The sequence below is a fragment of the Amphiprion ocellaris genome, chromosome 8, assembly GCF_022539595.1.
Source record: "Amphiprion ocellaris isolate individual 3 ecotype Okinawa chromosome 8, ASM2253959v1, whole genome shotgun sequence".
NCBI classification, from domain to species: Eukaryota; Metazoa; Chordata; class Actinopteri; family Pomacentridae; genus Amphiprion; species Amphiprion ocellaris.
In genome coordinates, this window is record NC_072773.1 from 32763978 (window position 1) to 32784973 (window position 20996).

Sequence of the window (20996 nt, forward strand, 5' to 3'; positions counted from 1 at the left end):
CCAGAATGTGTTTTAGTAACTTACTTTGTAAAGACTAAGACATGCTGTAACAAAAAACTTTCTGAGAGTAATTTGCAATTCAATTTTTTCTTTTTTTTTTCATTTAGCTGCCAATGACAAATAAATATTGGGAAACAAAAATAGAGGAACATAAGAATTTATTTGCAAACCCAAAGAAAATTGCCTCAAATATACAGAAAAGAGAAACGTAGCAGATATAAAGGTGTACCCTTGTATATTTACAGAACCATCACAATGACTTATTCATTTATACAGCATAGTTTCAAACTGGAAGAAAAATGTGTTACCCTCAAATAATGCAATAAACGGTCATTAAATTCAAACTCAGGTCTCTGCCAGTGTAAAGCGACTTCAAAATAACCCTGTACCTTTTGTGTTTTGGGTTTTTTTTTTATTTGAGTTGACTCTCTTGTCAAAGTATCACAGTATCCAGGTTGTCGTCGACCATTTTTTATCTTTACAAAGCTCTGTGGATTTAATTATCATTGAGAGGTAACATGCAGTTCAGTAGGAGCTCAGATTAAACAGACATTTACTGCTCAACAATTCATTCTAGGCAACAAGTGCAACTCAGGAGTGTCACCGATGTACTGGATTTAAACTGGTTACATGTTGGGTGATATAAATAATGATCAGTAAATAGATGCTGGCCACACATCAGATCCTCACAGCAGGCACTTGTATAACCACATCCAATTTACTGCACTCTGAACCAGCTTGTCACAAATAAATTAAACCTGCATGAAAACGACATATTTAAACACAAGACGGACAAATAATTGTGCAACAAATGTTTAAAAGAAAAGGTAAAAGACTTCACATGATAAGACAGATTTGTTGAGGAGGTTGATTAGAATCAAACAGCAGTTCACTATAAAAGACACAGATGAGAAACTTTCAATAACCCTGTTATTTTATAAGATTTACTTCACCTCAAACACCCAAAAAAACAGTCTTGCGCAGCATTGTAGCTTAGTTAACTGTGTCTGCTAAGTCTTTCAGTAGGCTACAGTGGTAATTTTGCTATACAACATTTACATTAACTGATTATTTTTTCGCATTGCTGCTATTGTTCCAACACCAAATTATGTTGATGCATTTGGTTATTTGAGTGTGTTGTAAAAAACGTCTGCAGACATTTACTATCAAACTAGAATTTTTTCTGACATTTCTGAACATTTTTCAACCACAATTTGTCAGTTTTTACATAATTTTAAAAGCTGGTTAGTAAAAAACTGCTCAAATTATAACAAACACGACTTATATTCGACTACAGTGATTAATATTCTTATCACAATAGGTCACGTTTAGGAAAAATGTTCAACTACAAACTCTTACAAACTCTCATATAAAGGAGCTTGTGCTTTAGGCAGTTAGTCACTGCAGGGGAAGGTTTAAGCAAATCCTGTCTTGAAACAGACACACTTCACCAACCTGGACATTAACATAGACTGGGTTTTGCCCAATGACATTTTTCCATTCATCAAACTGAAGATGACAGGCAATAGGATTGTTTAATGTGCATGGACAATATAGTGAATATACTAAAACTAAACACGTTATTGCTATCAAACCGAATGGATATTGCCATTTCCACTTCTGTTTTATTACTTCAGTCATGGATTTCAGTGCCAAGTCGTACCAAAAGTCTGATTGGTGAGGATAAAAACCTTAAATTTAAAAACTCTTGGACATCTGGGGGAAATACTTTATCATCAGTAGGGATTAAGACTCAAGTGTTCTGGGAGAGTTATTAGCCAGCAACCAACTGCAACCTTTTTAACACCTACCAGACTGATACCACGTCAAAAATGACAGTAGACAAACAGGTCTATGTACAAGTGCATGAGAAAAAGGATATAAATCTTCAAGAGAAGTGAGGAGTATTTCCAGGAGCGCCCCCAGGTGAGGGGAGAAGCAGGACCCTTAATGGTGGATTTATACAACTAGCTTTTCTTTAAAACCCATTACTCTGGCTCTGTCAGCAGTTCAAATTACTGCGTTCATTCTTCATTCCCTAAAATAAATAACTCTGAGATTCAAACTCACTCAACAGAATCGATAACTGAAGCACAACACTACAAGACCTCCTTCATGGTCTTCGACTGCGGCGTTAGTCCCAGGAAGCCTCCGTACATTCATTATACTTCACTGATGATAGCGGAGCGACGCAGACTCTTGGTCTGGAGCTGAGGCCAAAGTTTATACAAGAAGGTGAAAAGCAAGAAGTAACCGGAGACGAAGAGTGACAGGAACAGCGGCCAGCCATGGGGTGGACAGGAAACCAGTTGCTTGGTTGCATGACAGGTTGTACCGGTTATTCAAGCAGATCCTGTGCAGAGATAACAGCAGAGCATACCAGTGAGGCCAGGACAACACAGGTGAGCAAACAAGAAACCATTATGGTATGTTTACCCACATACACCTAACTGGGTTAGTTGAGTGACCTAGATTCTGTCCACATTAAGTAGTCTAAACTATGAAATGCCTTTTCCACGTGAAAATGATTAGTTTCCAAGTTAGCATTTCCAGGTCATTTTTGTAAGGCTGGTGTTAGATTACAATGCTAGAGGGACACCGAGTGAAGTCTGTTTCATGTTAACGTGTTTTCTTTACCTTAACCTGGGGCTCAGACTACAAAGTAAGTTCAAAATATCCGGATATCGTTTTGATATCTGGCTTCAATAAGTCTTAACCTCAACCTCAGTCCCACCGTCGTGTGACTGTGGTTGTTAGACTTATTAAACCAGATATCAAAACGATATCCGGGGTAGTGGCTATGTCCTCTACTTAGCACTACTGGTTGTGGATGGCGGCTATATGAGAGTTTTGACGTGCACTCAACTAAAAATAAACAAACGGATTCTTCATAAGAGTTGAAATAATCCCAGTTTCTATCCAACAACACCTGAACCAAATCATATAATTAGCTAAATACCTTAATTTGACCCCAGGCCATCAGCCTCAGGTAAAAGAAATACAGCCCCTGGGGTCTTGGGTGGGCAATTACAAAAACAAAATGAAATATGGCTCCTGCATCCAGTATCAACTCCTTAAGTCAATTAAGGATTTCCAAATCTGGCTACGAGTCTCACAGAAAAGGGGCAAAGTTGGTAAAAGACTGAATAAAGTCTATGGTTGAAAAGCAGATGACCAATCATAAACATCGGCAGGTCTAGAGCCGCATGTTTCACACAAGAAAAACGAACTACATTCTTAAATCGATATCCATCCACTATCTATACACCTCTTAATCCTCATTAGGGTTGGGGGGGGGGGCTGGAGTCAATCACACTTGCATTCACACCTACAAGCAATTTAGAGTTACCAATTAACCTCAGCATGTTTTTGGACTGTGGGGGGAAGCTGGAGAACCTGGAGAAAACCCACACATGCACAGGGAGAACATGCAAACCAGGGATCTTCTAGCTGCAAGGCGAAAGTGCTAACCACCAAGCCACTGTGCAGCCTCTTAAATCGATATGTGGAGTCTAAAATTAAATCCACACTAAAAGGAACGCAGCCAAAGCAGCCAAAGCAGAAAGTAAAACTGAACAAATAAGAAGACTGTTTGAATGCAAAGGCTAGCAGGTTTATCAATATCACTGCCCCTATTACTGAGGCACAAGTACATTTGAGTACAATTACAACTGTTTTAAACCTTCACATAACGTGTTGCTTCGGTGTTTCCTTGTGTTAAGACAAGTTTAGCCGTATTCTTTCAGCTTCAACCCTGGTGGTGTTAAACAGTTTTGGAAGCAAGTAAAGGACAAATATAAAAACATCATTCAAACGAGGAGGTAGGCTCACTGCAAATCTCATAACGAAAAGCTTCAAATGAATCCCTCTTTAGGATTGTTTTGCTAAACTGAAGCCAATTTAAAAAAGGGCTTTGAAACTGCTTGCAGCTCTAAAAACTCTTGGCCTCTAAATAGAATCCTAATCCTAACCACTTCTCTTCCCCTCCTCTTGAAAACTCTAGTCAGAAATATTTTAAAAATGCATTTATGTTTTTAAAAATTAAAAACATTTAAATGTAATTATGTGTGAAATGTTTACATCAAAAAATCTATGAGATAAAGAACCGCTAATGTTAAAAATGTTAATCAAGGATGCCATCATTATTTAGTTCTGCTCCCTTCTACATCTTTGATATCTATATATGACAAGTTTAGCTCCACACAGCAGTAAGGCTTCTTCACTGTATCACTCCTGTTGTTTAATACGGTCCAACGCTGAGGCCCATGAAAGGCAAAGTTTTATTTCTGTGTTCATTAACCTCAGACAGTCTTAACTCCAAACTTTTTATCTGTTCTCAGATAAAAGCTGCTGAATTAACAGTAATTATCATTCCTTATTGTGAAAACTTGAACTCCCTGTGAAGCTAAATTATTTCTCTTTTGTGGGTCCGGTATTATTATGTTTCTGCATGAGGGAGCAAAAGACGTCCACTGTACCTCGTCTGAGTCATCGTGAAACTCGATTTTGCCGTTGTGAGTGTGGTTGGTCTCCAGCGGCTCGTCCATCCCCTCGGTGGCGTTGTCCTCAACGTGCTGCTGCAGCACAGAGTACCTGTGAACCAAGAACCTGCAGGGCACATTCAAAACGCCATCAAGTCACTCAAAAACATTTCTAAAAGATGGTGATTTAATCTCAGGCAAGATAAAGTTTGTCATCTGGACATTGAATACTCGTGTAAGTAGTGAAATGTTAAATAATTATTTGTGCAAAAACCCACTAACCTGCCACCGCAGACGTATTTCTTGACGAAGACGACCCCTGCTGCGACGCTCAGCAGCATGATGACGATGACTGTGATCACGATGGGCACCGACTTGGAGGAGTGACCGTCTACCTGTAAAAACAAGAGCAGACAGAGTTAAAATATGTCAGTACAGGAACAGGTATGAATACATTTATATTCATGACATTTTCAGTAAGTCTTCCGAGATACTGACCAGGAGTTCTGGGCCTACCAGGTCACTGACACACCTCTTACTGAGGTCAATCTCTTTACGCTCAGGCATATTTCCTCCCTCACATTTATCTCCAGGGATTTTCCTGTAGCTGTGGGTGAAAAAAAACACACTGATGAATTCAAGATCTCTCAGTCCAGAGGTTGTCAGACGGAGGTTTGTGCACGGTTTTGACTGATAAGGAGATTTAGACTCAGATTTTTTGGTCAAAACATCACAAATATAACAACATTTGTGACACTTTAAATTGACTGTGTGCTTACTTTGGCTCTGATAAATGTTAAAATCACAGTTTGTACTTATCGTATCTTTACAGTTACTTTAGTCATCATCACAATTAACTTCATATAAATGAACGTGTGTGAATACAGCAGCTTAACCCACCTACATTCTGTACATCATAACTAACCATTACTCCTTTTCTGTTAATTCAGTACGTGTGCAGTGGGACAAACAATACAAATCAAAAAATGTGCTTTTGCTCAGCATTCACTCTGAGTCATCCACAACATCAGACTCACTCTCGCCTCCTTCTGCTTCCTCTAACTGCTCTCAGCATGACAAAGACTTCCTCATTCTATCTGACAAAACCTCTCTTACTTTTCCTACCATAACATGAAGCAGTGGATGACATCCTTGTGTAAAATATGTCTTAATCTTGTCTATGCTTAGGGTGGTGTCTGTTTAAATACTGCAAAGAAATAATTGGACGACAAAAAACTGACAATGACTTATTTCACAAGAATTAGCCTTAAACCACTATTAGCGCTTAAGTAAGACTCTGGTCACAAAAAAGATAATTATTAGGCGGACTACATAATTACAAACAGGTTAAGGCAGATTGTGTGGCACCAGCGATCAGTGGAGAGGACCAGTACAGTAAATGTTACCCAACACACAGTGGCACGGAGACACTGTCTGTTTATGGGATGATACTATTACCCAACAATACTAACCAGCAGAAATCTCTCGGGTTTACAGGCTGGAGCTGGAGTCTTACCCACTAGTCTGCAGTTGCTCCTCTTTGCCGTGCAGACAGAACTCCAGCACTTTGCCTTTCAGGTCCGGCTGCTCCACACATTCAGAGCTGTTCTCTTGACGGTAGTATCCAAAGTCGCTGCAAAGAGTCAGATGATGGTGAGAATGGTAAGCAAGGATAGAAAAAACAAACCTACATTCACTGCTGTTACTGTAAATGACCAGTTTTTTTGGCTCAGTTTTCAACACACTGAGTTAAATTTGAAGCAACAATTAATTTTTACATTTAAAGAAAAAGTCCACTTCAGGATGCTTTCACAAGTTTAATCGCCAACAGATTTTCCTTTTTAGACTGCATCCAATGCATATATACAGTCGTCCCTCGCCATATCGCGGTTCACTTCATGGTCTCACTGCATCGCAGATTTTGAAATTGCATTTGGTATTGCGGGTTTTTGCAGTATATAAGTATTTTTATATATTTATTATTGTGGCAAGTGGCATTGAAGAATGACATTGGAGAATGGACATTTGCCTTTTATGCACTCTGAAAGTGGCAGATGCTTTTATTTTGACACAGAGAAGAGCACCGTAGAAAATGTGACAGGAAGTCATCAAACACACTTCACACTCACGGCTAACAACATAACACTAACCAAACTAACAAGGCTGACTAAACCACAAAAACACAATAAAACACTAACAACACTGGAACACTAACATAAACCACAATAATGACATTTAAACCCCCAACACCCAGAACTCCCATGGTGCATTGTAGCGCAACAGTTCAGTCATAACGACCGGCTCTGTGATTGCTACATTATTTTAATTATTTTTACGGTAAAATAAGCATTTTCTAGCCTAAAAAAAAATGAAAACAATATAAAACATATATTAAAAATAATAATTAAAACATAAAAATAATATATAACATACATAGAATGCGTAGCGTACAGCGCTGATTGACTCAGTGACTAGAGCATCAGTCCCCTGTGTGTAGCAGCATTCAGCATCTCTCCTTGTCCATTTCACATAGACATCTGATTGCTGTGCATAGTGTTGCTTTGTGGTGTGAACGGAGGGTTTATAAAGCCTTAAAATATATCTAAATAATAAAATAAATATGGTCACTACTTCGCAGATTTCCATCTGGAACGTAACCCCCGCGACAGACGAGTGACCACTGTATAAGCTCCTGTAACCAATTCTGATTCAAATTTAAAAATTCTACAATAATTTTGCTATCAGTGAAAACATTTACAGTCAGTTAGCAGTAATTATACTGCAGGGAGATACTTTGGCCTCCACCTTAAACTGAAGCCGAAGCACAGCACAAAGGGCTTGTTCTTAGTCACCAAAAACAAGTTTGACATTATTTAACAAGATGCGATTTAATTACACTGAGTCATTGGATTGTGAAAGTCTTACCACAGGAAGTCGTCCAGGGTGCATGGACATGGGGTCGGCTCGGGGTCCACCTGGTAATCACGTCCATTATAGCAAACAGAATCCTTTTTGAGGCGCAAGAACTTCTCTTTGTAGCCCAGCATGCAGCCGTCTTTCGGGTCACTGATGTCGTCAGAGTGGGCCAACCACGGTACATAGTCCCCGTCTTGGCCTGAACAAGGCAAAAATTTGAACCGCATTAAGAAATAATCTCAAACAAAGCAGGAGCTATTAACAAAATATCTGCAAATTCATTTTAAAATTGTGTCTTTAGCGTGTCGCTCACAATCTCTGGTGAGAAGATCCCTGAAGTCAATGGTGATGGAGATCCAGTACTGGCTGAGGAGGGACTCTCTGTAGCCCCAGATGCTGACATTCATGGAGCGAGCGCCCGGCTCTGATGCCAGCCCAGTGAAGTAGATGGGATCTTTGGTGAAGTTATACACGCCCCAGCACTGTCCTTCATCAGTAGAAAATCTATCAGGACACAAAGACAAACAGAGGAGACACGCTGTTGTTGAAAAGTTATGCAAAGTCTTTAATGGAGTGGATAATTCTTTAAACAGTATTTAAGAAAATCCAACAGACTTAACTGTCAACTCTTGAAGTGACAACTTAATGGACCTTTTTTTTCTCCACAGTGTGATCAAGTAATGAATGACAAGCTCCATTTAGTTTCAGGGTTCTGGTATTGTTCATGCTGACTCACTCCACATTATCATGATTTGCTGGGACACTTGTATGGAACTGAGCCATCATTCATGTTTTAAGTAACACCTGTGCTTTTGTTGCTACGATTAGTCAGAATGTCTGGCTTATTGCAATGAATTTCCATTTAAGGAGCCCATATTATGCTTTTTGGGTTGTTTTCCTTCCCTTTAGTGTGTTATATAGTTGTTTAATTCACAAAAAATTAAACCTGAAGTCCACGCCAAAGGTAGTTATTCTCTGCCACAGAAATCACTGTTCCTTACCTGACTGAAAAGCCTTGTTTTATGTCCAGGCTTTCCTTATGTTAGTTATTTACATCACCACGTGACACATTTGCTTAATAAGGCAACTGGTTTGGCACACCCTAAAACAAAGAAGGAGCAACTCGCTTGCAGTTGCGACTAGAGCTGCTTCTGTTAGTCTCTGTACTTACAACTGAAGATCTGAGGATACGATGCATAGCTGCTTTTGTCAGGCCATCTGACCAATCAGAGGAGGGCTTTTTAAGAGTGGCTTTATGAAGGCAGGAGCTGAAATTGACTGGAATTGAAGGGAGGTTCCGCATGAATGTGAAGTATGAGAGAAATAAAACAAGAAGGCGTCAGTGATGTGGCAGCCTGTTACGGCAGCTTTTCAGTCCTGTGTTTTTCAGTTTAGTGTTTTTTTTCTCGATGCCAAACATTTTATACAATCGTTGGTGATTTAAGTGTTTTTTAATTCTCCTTTTTTTGATTATCTTGGAGGAGTGAGAAGAGGAAATGAAGTGGAAAAGACCGTTGCTCAGTGGAGTTCTACCTGCGGAGCAACAGAGCCAGCCGGCTATTGTTTACTCCTAACAGGAACCTCTGATCTCGCTGAACTCTCCAAACTGTCGAGACGAGACATGATATTTGAGAGGAATTACTACAGAAGGTACATAGAGGGAGATGAGCTGGAGTAAAAAGGAACAGGAGGAAGGAAGAGACAGTTTGGAGAGAGGCTTAAAGACAGGCTCTTCCGTCTGTTATCATGGGAAATGTTCACTCTATGGGTAATAAGATGGAGGAGCTTGAGACACTCGTCAGGAGCCAAAGGCTCTACCAGGAAAGCAGCCTCATGTTTTACATGGAAACATTGCTGAAAGACTGTATTACCGAGAATAACACCAAAATCAGAGACTTCCGGACTGTACGAGTGGAGAGGTGGAGGACTTGCTCTGCTTGTGAATGACAGATGGTGTAACCCTGCACATGTTACCATCAAAGAACAGTAGCAGGACATCGAACTGTTAGCAGTTAGTCTGAGATCATACTATCTGCCACAAGAGTTCACTGTGATCGTCGCCATTGTTGTTTACATTCCTCCTAATGCGCACGCTCAGACTGGAGAGACCAGGTCCATCATCTCCTCCCACCCTCCTCCTCCAACCCAAACTTCTCTTCAATCCAAACTTCTACCTTCATCCTCTGAAGCTTGCTCCTCCCCCACCAGCTCTGGGACCTCCGTCAGCTCAGTCCCACCTCACCTCACTCCTCCTTTTCTGTTGCCTCCGTTGTCTATGTTAACATGCTGCTGTTACAATTCAATTTCCTATTAAGGATCAATAAAGTATATATTGTATTCTGTTCTATTCTAATATGGGTTCTTTGTTTCAGAAGACTTATAGAATACATACAGCTAGAAAATAAAATCAATCAATACCGGTCAGACCCAACTCCCCCTTCTAAGTGCAACTCACTTGATCTGGTTGACAGGTTGGGTGGGGCTATGCTCTACAGCCACCAAGAGTCCTCCAGAGTCCAGAAAAGCATAGTGGTGGGGTCCGTCAAGGGCCTTTATCCAGGTGTAGCCCCCGTCGTCAGACACATACACATCAGGCCTCATCACTGAGATAGCATCGCCGACACTCCCTGATGAAACAGACAGAAACGTTCAGAGACCACAGAACAACGTGCTTCCATATCCAGGATGAACAACTTCCAGTTTATATTAAAAATAAACCAACTTTGCTCATAAAGAGAGCTCTGATCTGTGAATTACCGTGAGCTAGGATGAGACCGACAGCGTTCGGCTCAGTCAGAGGAAGCATGGGGACGTTCAGCCTCATTGCAGTGCTGTAGGCGGCGTGGATGTGGAGACTGCACTGTAGACACAAGCAGGATTCAGTATCTGGTTGTTTATACTATCAGCCTGCAGATCAAATCTAACATGACTCAGTGACTTACAGACACACACAGTTTTCATTAAGACTGGTTGACTTTGTTTTTCTCTCCAGACACAGCAGTTCTTCTGATTTTTACCTTGTCTGGGTCCTTGGCTGTAGCATCACACTTGCTGTTGTCAGGTTTCCTCAGAGGAACCCATTCCCCTCCCTGATCAAAGGACACCACAGTCTGCACAGAGCTATCTACAACAACAGCAAGACAAGAACACAACATTTACAGATGACTGTAGGAATTCAGTGGAAGCTCCTGTCCTGAAACAGTGTGGCTTCTAAAAGACCTATAATGTCTGCAAGGTTTAGCTGGTGATGGGAGACATTTATGATTCACTCAGTCCCTTCAGAGAGACATCACATCTAACACTGAACAGCTAATTAAATATTTACCTAACACCCTCCCTCTGGTATGTAATGGAGAAGTAATACGTATGTGTGTGTGTTTCTATGGGAATCTGAGTACAGGCATGTGTTGATGCTCCTTTGTCTAAGCACAGACACATGAATAGAGCTACCTTCAGCCAGGACACTGGTGATGAAAACTCCTCGCAGGGAGGTGACGTTAGTGAAGTCTGTATCACCCCCCGTGGTGGTATAAAGGTGGCGCTCCAGTGACTTGGAATACACAGTGCCTCGGTCATCCGATACATAAATTGTACCAAATCCTGTATCTGTGGAAAAAAAAAATAGGATGACACATAGTATAAATAAAATGATGGAAAATGAGGCACTTTTGCTTATTTATTTATATGGTGCAAGTATGTGGACACACCAGCATTAGAGACCTGCAGAAACAAACTTCCTCTCAGCCAAAAGAGCGTTATCAAGATCAGTCGCTAATCTTGGGTAATCACCCCAAAACTACAGATGGGTCAATATATAATTGAGGGACTTGAAGTACATGGTATATATCTTGCATACAGTTTTATTAAAAATAAAGAAATAATGTTTTTATGTTCATTATGATCATGTCTTTACAAATTACATATTTATTATGGACACAATCACTTATTAATAAAAAATGACTGAATATCACTAAAATGTCAACTAAATAACCGTCCGAATTTGATATCAACCACCGTCTAATTAGTAAAACAATAATAAAATGAGCTTATTTAGAAATAGTTTTGATTGTGTTTGTCAGTCATGACAGATACTTCTCTTTTGGCAATATATCAAATTTTATATGGAAAATAACAAATTGTATCTGTGTCCCAGAAATCACTTTCAATTAAGTGCCCATTACAAAAACACCTCTCAAGGAAGTGTGTTAATTCCAGATCACATGACCTGCTCCACATGATGTCATTTCCTCCTGAAGAAAAGACTGGCCAGACTCCAAGGCTTTCTGAGTTATTTAATATAAAGTAGTCAACAGGTTTACTACAATATCTTTAGAAATAACTTTCAATTTCAATTTTACTCAACTGTATATATAATATTTAGAAGAATCTTTGTGTAAAAATGCCATGTGGTGTTTGGTTATAGGCGGCCATGTTGAATTTAGGCCTGAAAACAGCAAAAAATTAAACTATGATACAAAAAGTCCCGCAATTATATATTGACCCAGATACATTAGAAGGCCATCCCTTCCTGCAATGCTCGCATGAATGGTGCTTCTTTTGATGAGTCAGAAGTGGCAAAATTAACACAGAAGAAGAAGAAGATCGAATATAATCTAATTTACACTGAACAAAAATATAAATGCAGCATGCAAATGGTCTTCCTTTCCGATTTAGAGAAGAAGTTATGAATCTCTTTTCTATTGTTCTGGTTGGAGTTAATCAAGTGTTTGAGCTGCATAACTGGTGACAAATTCTCAACCACCACTCAGGTTAATCCACATCTTAGTCAGGTGTGGCTTTAAATCACAACGATCAGATAGTGTGGCCAGAACACAGACACTCCTTTAAGCAGCGACTATAAAACAACACCTTAAAATGCAGCTGTAATTAAGCAACTCAAGGCCACAGAGAAAGAAGAGAACGGCTGTTGACCTGCTGGATGCTTCGTCTTAGTTAGCGCCATAGTCAGCCACCATTTGTTGTCAAAGAAATTGTTTCAGCTCTGAATGTGATCCTGTCGCCCCAAAACTTCTACCAAGTTTGCCAAGCCGGCATCAACAACCTCATTAACTGTCCGTGTCGCAGATGTGTGACTCACTACTGACTTGTGATTTCTAGTCTATGACCCCACTCTCCATCTGTCCATTATCATTCAGTACAAAGTTTTCATGACATCATTGTTTTGCAGAGAGGTGTGTTTGAACAATAAATACTTAACTTAATAAATACTTTTCTATATTTTCAATATTACTTGCTGGGTTTATATTTTTAGCTCAGTCTATGTTCAGTTCAGCATTTTTAAGTTAAAGTGTAAAACCTGTATTTCAAGTCACAGAGCTGCGTTTACATTTTTCTAAAGCACACGTAATAAGCATGCTTTGCATTCAAATCTCTACATGGGAAAACCCACAACGGTGTCTGTATGCTGCTGCTAAATCTCAATATCGTTCCTTTAAACAACAGCAATGATAAATAAAGGGATGAAGACGCTGCGTGGACTGACCTCCTGGCTCGTCAACATGCATGAAGACCATTTCATCATTCGCTGCAAGGATGGAGTAGAACTGCTCGTGACCCACGGGAGGCAGCTGGGCCATGTTCCAAGTCTCCCCCTGATCCACCGAGACATGGATCATCCTCAGGGTACCCTGCAGAGAGAAGGGCAGCGAGGAAAGAAGAAGAAAAACAGGAAAAGACAGAGAGGGAATGAGAACAGGTTGGCCCAGTTTGGAGCCACATCACCTCATGCAAATTAACTCGATCATATTTAAATATCCACAAGCAGATAAAAAGAAAGCACACAACATGTCCTAAATGTAACGGTACCTACATGAGCTAACCAGGGATTTAATATTTAACAAGCTATTCAAATATGAAGGCTGACGAATCCAGGAGGAAGTTTTGATCTTTTTCCTATCAGTTATGACTCTAAGTATACTTCCTTCTATGCACCATTATAATGTTCTCTTTTACACTGCTCACAGAGATAGAAGAATATGTATTCTATATATACTCAAACTGAAAAAGGGTTACAACCATAAAAGCAATCAATAATTTGCCTATTCTTGTCTCTATATGGCCTTGATTTAACCTACTGTATACTGACCTTGCCCGTCATCACAGAGGCAAAGAGGAAGCGTCCACCGAGGCCAAAAGAGTAGATCTTACTGGCAACAGTCTTGATGGTTTTACCGTAGTCCGTCGTCCTCCTCAGTTTCAACATTCCTCGATCACCTGCAAAAAAATTCACTCTTTAGAAATGAAAGTGAACCAAATGCATACAAATGTACAAGCATAGGTAAAATTGCATGTATTATTTAAGGGGGAAAAAAAGGGCAAATCATGAAAATAAGGCTCCAGAGATGAATACTTTGCTTTACCTGGTGAGGATTATCTGTTATCTTGACTCTATTTTTCATTTCAATATTTTTTGTTGAAATTGTTGAAAACGTGTGAACAAAATTTCATAAACATTATATTTCACAGTGGATCAGTGGTTAGCACTTTCGCCTCACAGCGAGAAGATCCCTGGTTTGCATCTCCGCCTTCCCGGGATCTTTCTGCATGGAGTTTGTATGTTCTCTCTGTGCATGTGTGGGTTTTCTCTGGATACTCCGGCTTCCTCCCACAGTTCAAAAATATGCTCAGGTTAATTAGTAACTCTAAATTATCCGTAGGTGTGAATGCAAGTGTGACTGTTTATCTGTATATGTGGCCCTGTGATAGACTGCCTTCACCCTAAGTCAGCTGGGATAGACTCCAGCCCCCCTCAACCCTAATGAGGATTAAGCGGTGTATAGATAATGGATGGAAATATTTCATATACTACTGTAATTTCCGGACTATTGAGCACACCTGAATATAACTAAATTTAAAAAGAAAAAAAGTTTTGTACATATATAAGCCGCACCTGATTACAAGCTGCAGGTGTCCACGTTGTAACATGAGATATTTACACAGAAAGAATTTTTTTTGAACCTTTAATTAAATAAATGCTTTTTCCAAACAGTGCCTGTAACATGGCAGTAAAACGTACTAAGTCAGTTCACGCTGCCGACTCCAAAGTCTCACCATCGATTCATTGATGCCAAGTTTACGTGCAGCAGCTCTGTTTACTTCTTCGACAGGCAGATCGATTGTCTTTGACTGAAAATCTGCATCATATGCATTTTTTCGTGTGTTTTCCATGGTGAAGGTGTGTGCATGAAGCGCAAAATGACTGATTTGAAGAGTTTAGTATGAGTGTGTTTGATTTAATTCGAACAGTTTCATTGTTCCACTGTGACCTGTTCGGTAATTTCATTCTGATGTAACGAGGCTAAACGTATTGATGGCATGAAGCTCGCCCGTAAAAATCTATACATTAGCCACATCATTGTATAAGCCGCAGGGTTTCAAGCGTGAGAAAAAAGTAGCGGCTTATAGTCCGGAAAGTACGGTATTCCTCAAAGAGGTCAAAGTACATCTGTGCTGAGGTTGTGATTGATCATTATTTTCTTGCATAGAAAGGGGATCAAGCCCTGCGACAGACTGGTGACCTGTCTAGGGTGTCCCCTGCCTTCGCCCGAGTCAGCTGGGATAGGCTCCAGCTCCCCGCGACCCTAGTGAGGATTAAGCGGTGTATAGATAATGGATGGATGGATGGATAGAAAGGGGATCACTTACTGCATGATCCGTTGATGCTGGCAGTAAAGAAGATGGTATTTTTCCTTCCCCTAGAAGCAGAGTGGAAAGTGTGGAGAAAAAGCACAGAATCAGGGATATGTGAGCAAAACAGATGCAACTGTGTGCTTTATATCTCAATAAGCAACAAAGCCAGGGTGGGAGATGCTGAGGAGCAATCCTACATCAAGGAGGAAATCAGGTCTCATCCAGGATTCTTTCTACATTCATAATCTATTCCCATAATACTGTGAGCTTTGCTTCACTGTGAAAGTCACAAGATATGGCTTATCAAATACACCCAGCCCTTCCTAAATATGTACTTTCTTTTCAGTGTTGTGTTTTGTCTTCAGAAAACTCCTGCCCTAGTTGAATATGACCCAATTTTCTGCAGCCGATTCAAATCAGCATCTTCTGGGATAGCAATAAAAGATTATGTTTCAGGAATATTGTTTTAGTACATAGGCCTATTTCAGACACTGTGACCTTGACAAAACAGCCGTATACTAGAAACAAAAGAGCTATTTACAGCCGCAAAGGCTACTGAGTGATAAAAACAAGGAAGTGCATGCAAAAAAACCAGGAGTGCCATGAGGGCTTAGCCACAACACAGCCAGTTAAACAGTCATCGACTGCAGTCCAGATTTACTGCCTGTTTGACAAAGGTGCAGCAACAAAAGTCCTGGAGAAAAACCTGAAACAATTCTGTCTTGTAGTGCTAAAATCTTGCATCTTTCTTGGCTAACCTTAAGTATCAACGGATAGAAATAAGTTGTTGTTGTTTTTTGTTTGTTGTAGATTTGAAAAAGGACAAACGATCAGTTCTTTGCCGCATGCCAGAACATTAAGAGAATCAGGTTTTCCACATTTCCCTAATCTCATTGAAGACGTGGGGATACTGAATGAGACCAGTGTTTGTTCACTGACTCGTCTCTTACCATTTCACCAGACACACCATGTCATGGATCTTTTTCCAGTTGCTGCCAAAATCCTCAGACAGCCACAGTTCATTCTGAGAGTGGAAAAAAAATTAAATATTAACTCACAGTTCGCCTGCAATGAACCCATTGTTTACATGGGTCATACTGGGTGTGACACACTAAACCTGCTCTCAGACACCAAACACCACACAGAGCCACGTAACACATTTCCTCTATGCAAACACACACTTCAGGTAGCTTGCTCTCTTAAAGTAACTATGTGATATACTGATGTGTGTATCTTTAATATTTACTACTTACGCTGCTGCTGAGGACTACCAGCACATTGGAGCTCTCAGGGTTGTAGACGATCTGCATCAGGGGGATGAAAGGCAGGTCCCGGTGGGTGAAACTCTTTCCAAAGTCATCAGAGACAAAAATCCGAGACTCGTGACCTCCAGATACTTCTCCGGTCAGGATTACCTATAAGCCAGGGTGCAAAAGTTTCTTTACAATCAACAAACATCATAGAAGCATTACAAAAACTCTAGATGACTGCTTGAAGTAAATGTGGCGAGTACTTGATTATCTTACTTTCCCTGAGTTCTCGGGGCCGATGGCAATGCCAAACTCTGACCTGATGAAGGTGTTGTTGATGAGGTTGGTCACATCCTGAAATGACTTCCCGTAGTTCTCACTGACAGAGAAGTAGTGTTAGCTGAATTAAAAGCAAATCAAATACCAACCAAGGCATTTTTTCTAACAGGTGAGACCATAAGACTTACCTGCGATAGAGTTTGGACTGTCCGAGTCTGATCATGAAGAAGGGCACCTGAAAAGTTGTCAAAGCCAGGATGACCTGCAAAGTACAGAGGTTCAGCTTGAGGAAAGTGGAGCAAGTATCACTTATTAATGTGCATGAGAGCCTGATGTGAAGGATTTCATTATGTAATCTCTGAAGGCAGACTACCCCGTCATTTACAATCAGTTCACTGAATAATCCAGCCAAGTTTGTCTGAGAGATGTCACAGAGCAAGTTCAACACTCACCCCGGTGCCATCTCCAACCCAGGCCAGGGACACCGAGCCGCTCAGGTCATTGAAGGTATACTGAGAAAAATAAAAAATAGAAACATGTTAAGTCATGTAAAATGCACAGTAAACATGCAAAAACCTCTGGGTGCCCAGATAGCTCAACTAGTTGAGCGAGCGACCCATGAACACAGCAGCATTGGTTCGATTCCAGTTCACAGCCCGTTACTGCATGTCTTCTCCCTGCTCTCCTGTCTGCCTATCAAATAAAGCCAAAAAAAACATGTAAAAACCAGGAGTTTGTCTGAATGACGGTGTAAATTTTATCACAAAAGAAGAACAATCAGAAAGGGACAAACTGATGACACATTTCTCAACTGGAATCAAATCGTATCTGTGAATTTTGCCTCCAGAGGGTGTATTTTTGCTTTGGCTGACACCGTGTCGCCCTTTATCGTGTGTTCCAGCATACATGACAAACTGTACAAAGTGAAGCACCACTTATCACAACAGACAAGCATTTCAGGAAACACAAGGCCTCAATCCAGCTGATTCTAGGAGACTTCTGAATGCCACAAGTTGAACATCCATCCATTATCTATACACCACTCAATCCTCATTAGAGTTGCAGAAGTGCTGGAGTCTATCCCAGCTGACTTGGGGCAAAGGCAGAGGACACCCAGGACAGGTCACCAGTCTGTTGCAGAGTTACACATGCAGACAAATAATCACACTCGCACTCATACCTACGGGCAATTTAGAATCATCAATCAACCTCAGTATATTTCTGGACTGTGGGAGGAAGCTGGAGTACCAGGAGAAAACCCACGCATGAACAGGAACATGCAAACTCCATGCAGAAAGATCCCTGGAAGGCAGACACATGAACCGGGGACCTTTTAGCTGCACCACGCCACTGTACAGCCTTACAAGTCGAACAATTAGATATTTTGGGCCTTTTGTTGGCTTTATTAGACAGTTACTGTAGAGAGGCAGACAGGAAAGTAGGGAGCAGAATGGGGGGAAGACCTGCAGCAAAGAGCCGTGAGCTGGAATCGAACCCAGGCCGCTGCTTCGGAGACTATAACCCCAGTTTCTGGGTCATCTGCTCAACCAGTTGAGCTATGTGGGCGTCGAACAATTAGATTTTTCAGCTATAGTTTTGTGAAAAACAAGTCAATTTATCAGCGTGGCTCTAACAGAAGCACTTTCGTTTTCTCTCCTCTCATAAAAGTCTCACATCCAAATAACATTCAGCACCCTATTAGTCTTCATACAATCAGGTTCAAGGCAGATCTCTTTCAGCAGCTCATCATCTAAGCAGCTACAGCACTGGTGGGACCTGCAGCAGTAACCTCAGGGGAACAGTAAGGCTGAGCCTCGAGGAATTTTGTTGACCTCAGATTACTAAGGCCAAGTGTACAAAGACTGCAATGCAAAGTTGATCACATGTCAGCGAGGAGGCATTCAAACAAAGCAGTACAGGACTCTGCTGAAGCCAGTCTCTCGTTTGTTCTGTGGAGATTATCATGCAGTTTAAAAGCTGCGAGAATTCAGGTGCTAAATTCTGTGCTCCACGACAAAATACTGTGGTCGTGTCTGCATCCTCACCCACTTCCTGCCACACAAACACAGCTTTTAATTACAAAATAGCTACCACACAGCCGGTCACATGGATTCCCCTGGGCCAATTTTCCTGTCAACATCCAGGCAGATTCACTCCCAGCCAGGCAGATACAAGTAAGAGAGTTAAAGGCAGAATACAGCTGCATGCTTGAGAGGAATAAAATATAGGTCATGGCCATTAGTGCAACCTATGGAGAGGTAGAAGGGTGCATTGTACTTCACTGCACCAAACTGTGCTTGCAGCAAAAGAAATCATTTCTTTAGGAGGTATTTTGTGCGCTGTCCTCCACTTACAGGTGAATGGAAACAGCCCCTCAGAAGGTTTCTGGTGACACTGAGCAGCTCATCAGGCCTCACCTGGTTAGCACCTGCGCATCATCTCCTCCGGGTTCATCTAATTGTCAGACGTGCTAAGTGTAACGGGAGCTCAGTCGGTAACTTACCCGGTGGGTGTTGTCTGCTAACTTGGTGTCAGATCCTTGCAGAGACTGGCACGAGTCGCCCTGCTCGGCGCTTCTCCGTTTTATCCGGTGGTTCGCGGATGGAGCCAGCCACGCAGGCAGGGACCTCTTCACGATGCTCGCTGCTCTGCCCTCGCTGCCGCCGGACCGCCTGACGAACACCGACTGTCCGGAGGGTTTGGATCCCGGCAGAAAATCCGAGCCGGTGGTGAAAGTGCAAGCGGCTAACAGCAGGATACCGCGCAGCAAAAGTCCCATCCTCTCCGCCGGTGTCACGGACAGACAACACAACAGCGAAAGAAGAAGAAAAAAACAAACAACCCACCCCCCTAAAAAACGAGTCTTTGTTTATGCCGGTCTTGCCTAGAAATTGAAGGTCGCTACAGCGCTGCCGCGGATGACATCAACAAAACAGTAGTCCTCCTGACAGCGACTATTTGTGGCTTTAAAAACACGGAGCCTCCTCGAGCCTCCGACCGTTTCACCGCTCAGCAGCGAAACCAAAACAGGTGGGGAAAAAATATCGCAATTTTACAAATGACCGTTTAGCGCCTTTAACAGCAATTATTCGCGGTGCAACTCCTTTAGCTTACATGATACAGTGTAATAACGACTACTGAAATTGTGTCTGCAGGTCGGAACGCTCCACTCAAAGGGGGGTCGCTCTGATTGGTTGAGCTTCCTTTCTGGTCCACCTACTATCCCTTCTGATTGGTTAGACTGTAAAGAGGCAGGGCCTAGAGGAAAGCCGCATAATTAGCTGTCAAAGACTGTCAAGATAGGTTGAGCAATACTACCATCTAGACTGCAGTTAATTTAACCTCCTGTTATGGTGACACGTTTCAAAGTAAATAAAATAAATAAAATAGCTAAAAGTATTTTTTATAGTATGAAACTTCTTCTGCTCGCCTTAAAATGTGGAATCAACATAGAAAATATAAATGGTTCATTCCACTTCTTCTAAACGGAAGAGGTGTCTTGTGTTTATTTAAGTCCATAAAAAGAAAAAAAATCTAAAGGTAAAATACATTTTCAAAAAAATCAGTGTCATGTAAAATTATTGTATTTTATATGTAAGCCCTTCCAATGTACATTAAAAAATTAAAATACAGTTTTTTATGAAAAACGAGTGAGTTATCCTCTTTAAACCGTGATTTGTGAGAGGTGAAGAACACCACTGCACTAAATATTGATTGTAATGGTTAGTAATGGAGTAAATAATGAGATACAAACAGTGTTTATTGGAATGTTTGTGGTTTCTGCCATTTTTGGATAGTTAAACATCATATTGATGCAGGAATATCAGTGCTGTTCCTGAGAAATGAACCTTACAGGAGGGCTATAGAGGGAAAATTAGCATTTCTATTCTTTAGTGACAATGAAATACAACTTTATACGGACTTCTGTTTTAAAAATGATTTTATATACACAATAATATTAGTGAAATTTCAAGTTCATGCTTTAGTTTTTAGTCTTTATAATCAATTGACTCTATCATTAAAAATGTATTGTGAATTGATTTTTTTTAAATAGTAAGACATTTTTATTTTTTTGTTGTTTCATGTGTTTGATCTGTGTGAAGTTGCCAATTTATTTTGCCAAATCATAATAACTATTCCAATGAAAAGTGACAGACTTTCCCAAAAATGACACATATGTTTAGAATCCGGAGGGATATTTGATTAGCGTTTGTAGAAAGGATGATACTCCTCACTTATGGGTTTCTTTACTTTGCACTATTTTTGCTTCACTGTACCATTCAAATCAAATGCTTAATGGGAAAGGCGTAGCACTGCGACCTGGCGTCAACTTCAGCAAAGTAAAAGGATATTCGATGAAAAAAACTGTCAAAGATACCACTTCCTGCGTCAAACTGAAGAAGCAAACCACTGAAGTCGC

At 40.8% G+C, this 20996-nt stretch overlaps 1 protein-coding gene across 1 annotated transcript; it reads right to left on the minus strand.

The window, feature by feature from the left end:
- Nucleotides 1-141: 141 nt before the first annotated feature.
- Nucleotides 142-19728, minus strand: sort1b (sortilin 1b). Its single transcript, XM_023289720.3, has 20 exons — nucleotides 19080-19728; nucleotides 17029-17088; nucleotides 16765-16838; nucleotides 16574-16676; nucleotides 16301-16462; nucleotides 15998-16071; nucleotides 15063-15112; nucleotides 13504-13631; nucleotides 12901-13045; nucleotides 10848-11003; nucleotides 10415-10521; nucleotides 10155-10257; nucleotides 9853-10024; nucleotides 7711-7901; nucleotides 7407-7596; nucleotides 5998-6114; nucleotides 4980-5088; nucleotides 4764-4876; nucleotides 4479-4608; nucleotides 142-2353 (listed from the first exon to the last, which is right to left on the minus strand). Exons 1-20 carry the CDS (start codon nucleotides 19353-19355, stop codon nucleotides 2339-2341), a joined length of 2475 nt encoding a protein of 824 aa, XP_023145488.1. The 5' UTR covers nucleotides 19356-19728; the 3' UTR covers nucleotides 142-2338.
- Nucleotides 19729-20996: the final 1268 nt, after the last annotated feature.

Excerpts from the sequence above, each read along its gene's own strand:
- sort1b (XM_023289720.3), bottom strand. The coding sequence starts at position 19,355 with ATGGGACTTTTGCTGCGCGGTATCCTGCTGTTAGCCGCTTGCACTTTC. Across the intron at positions 17,089-19,079 it reads TAGCAGACAACACCCACCGG|TATACCTTCAATGACCTGAG; the intron begins GTAAGTTACCGA and ends TATTTTTCTCAG. Across the intron at positions 4,609-4,763 it reads AAATACGTCTGCGGTGGCAG|GTTCTTGGTTCACAGGTACT; the intron begins GTTAGTGGGTTT and ends TGTGCCCTGCAG.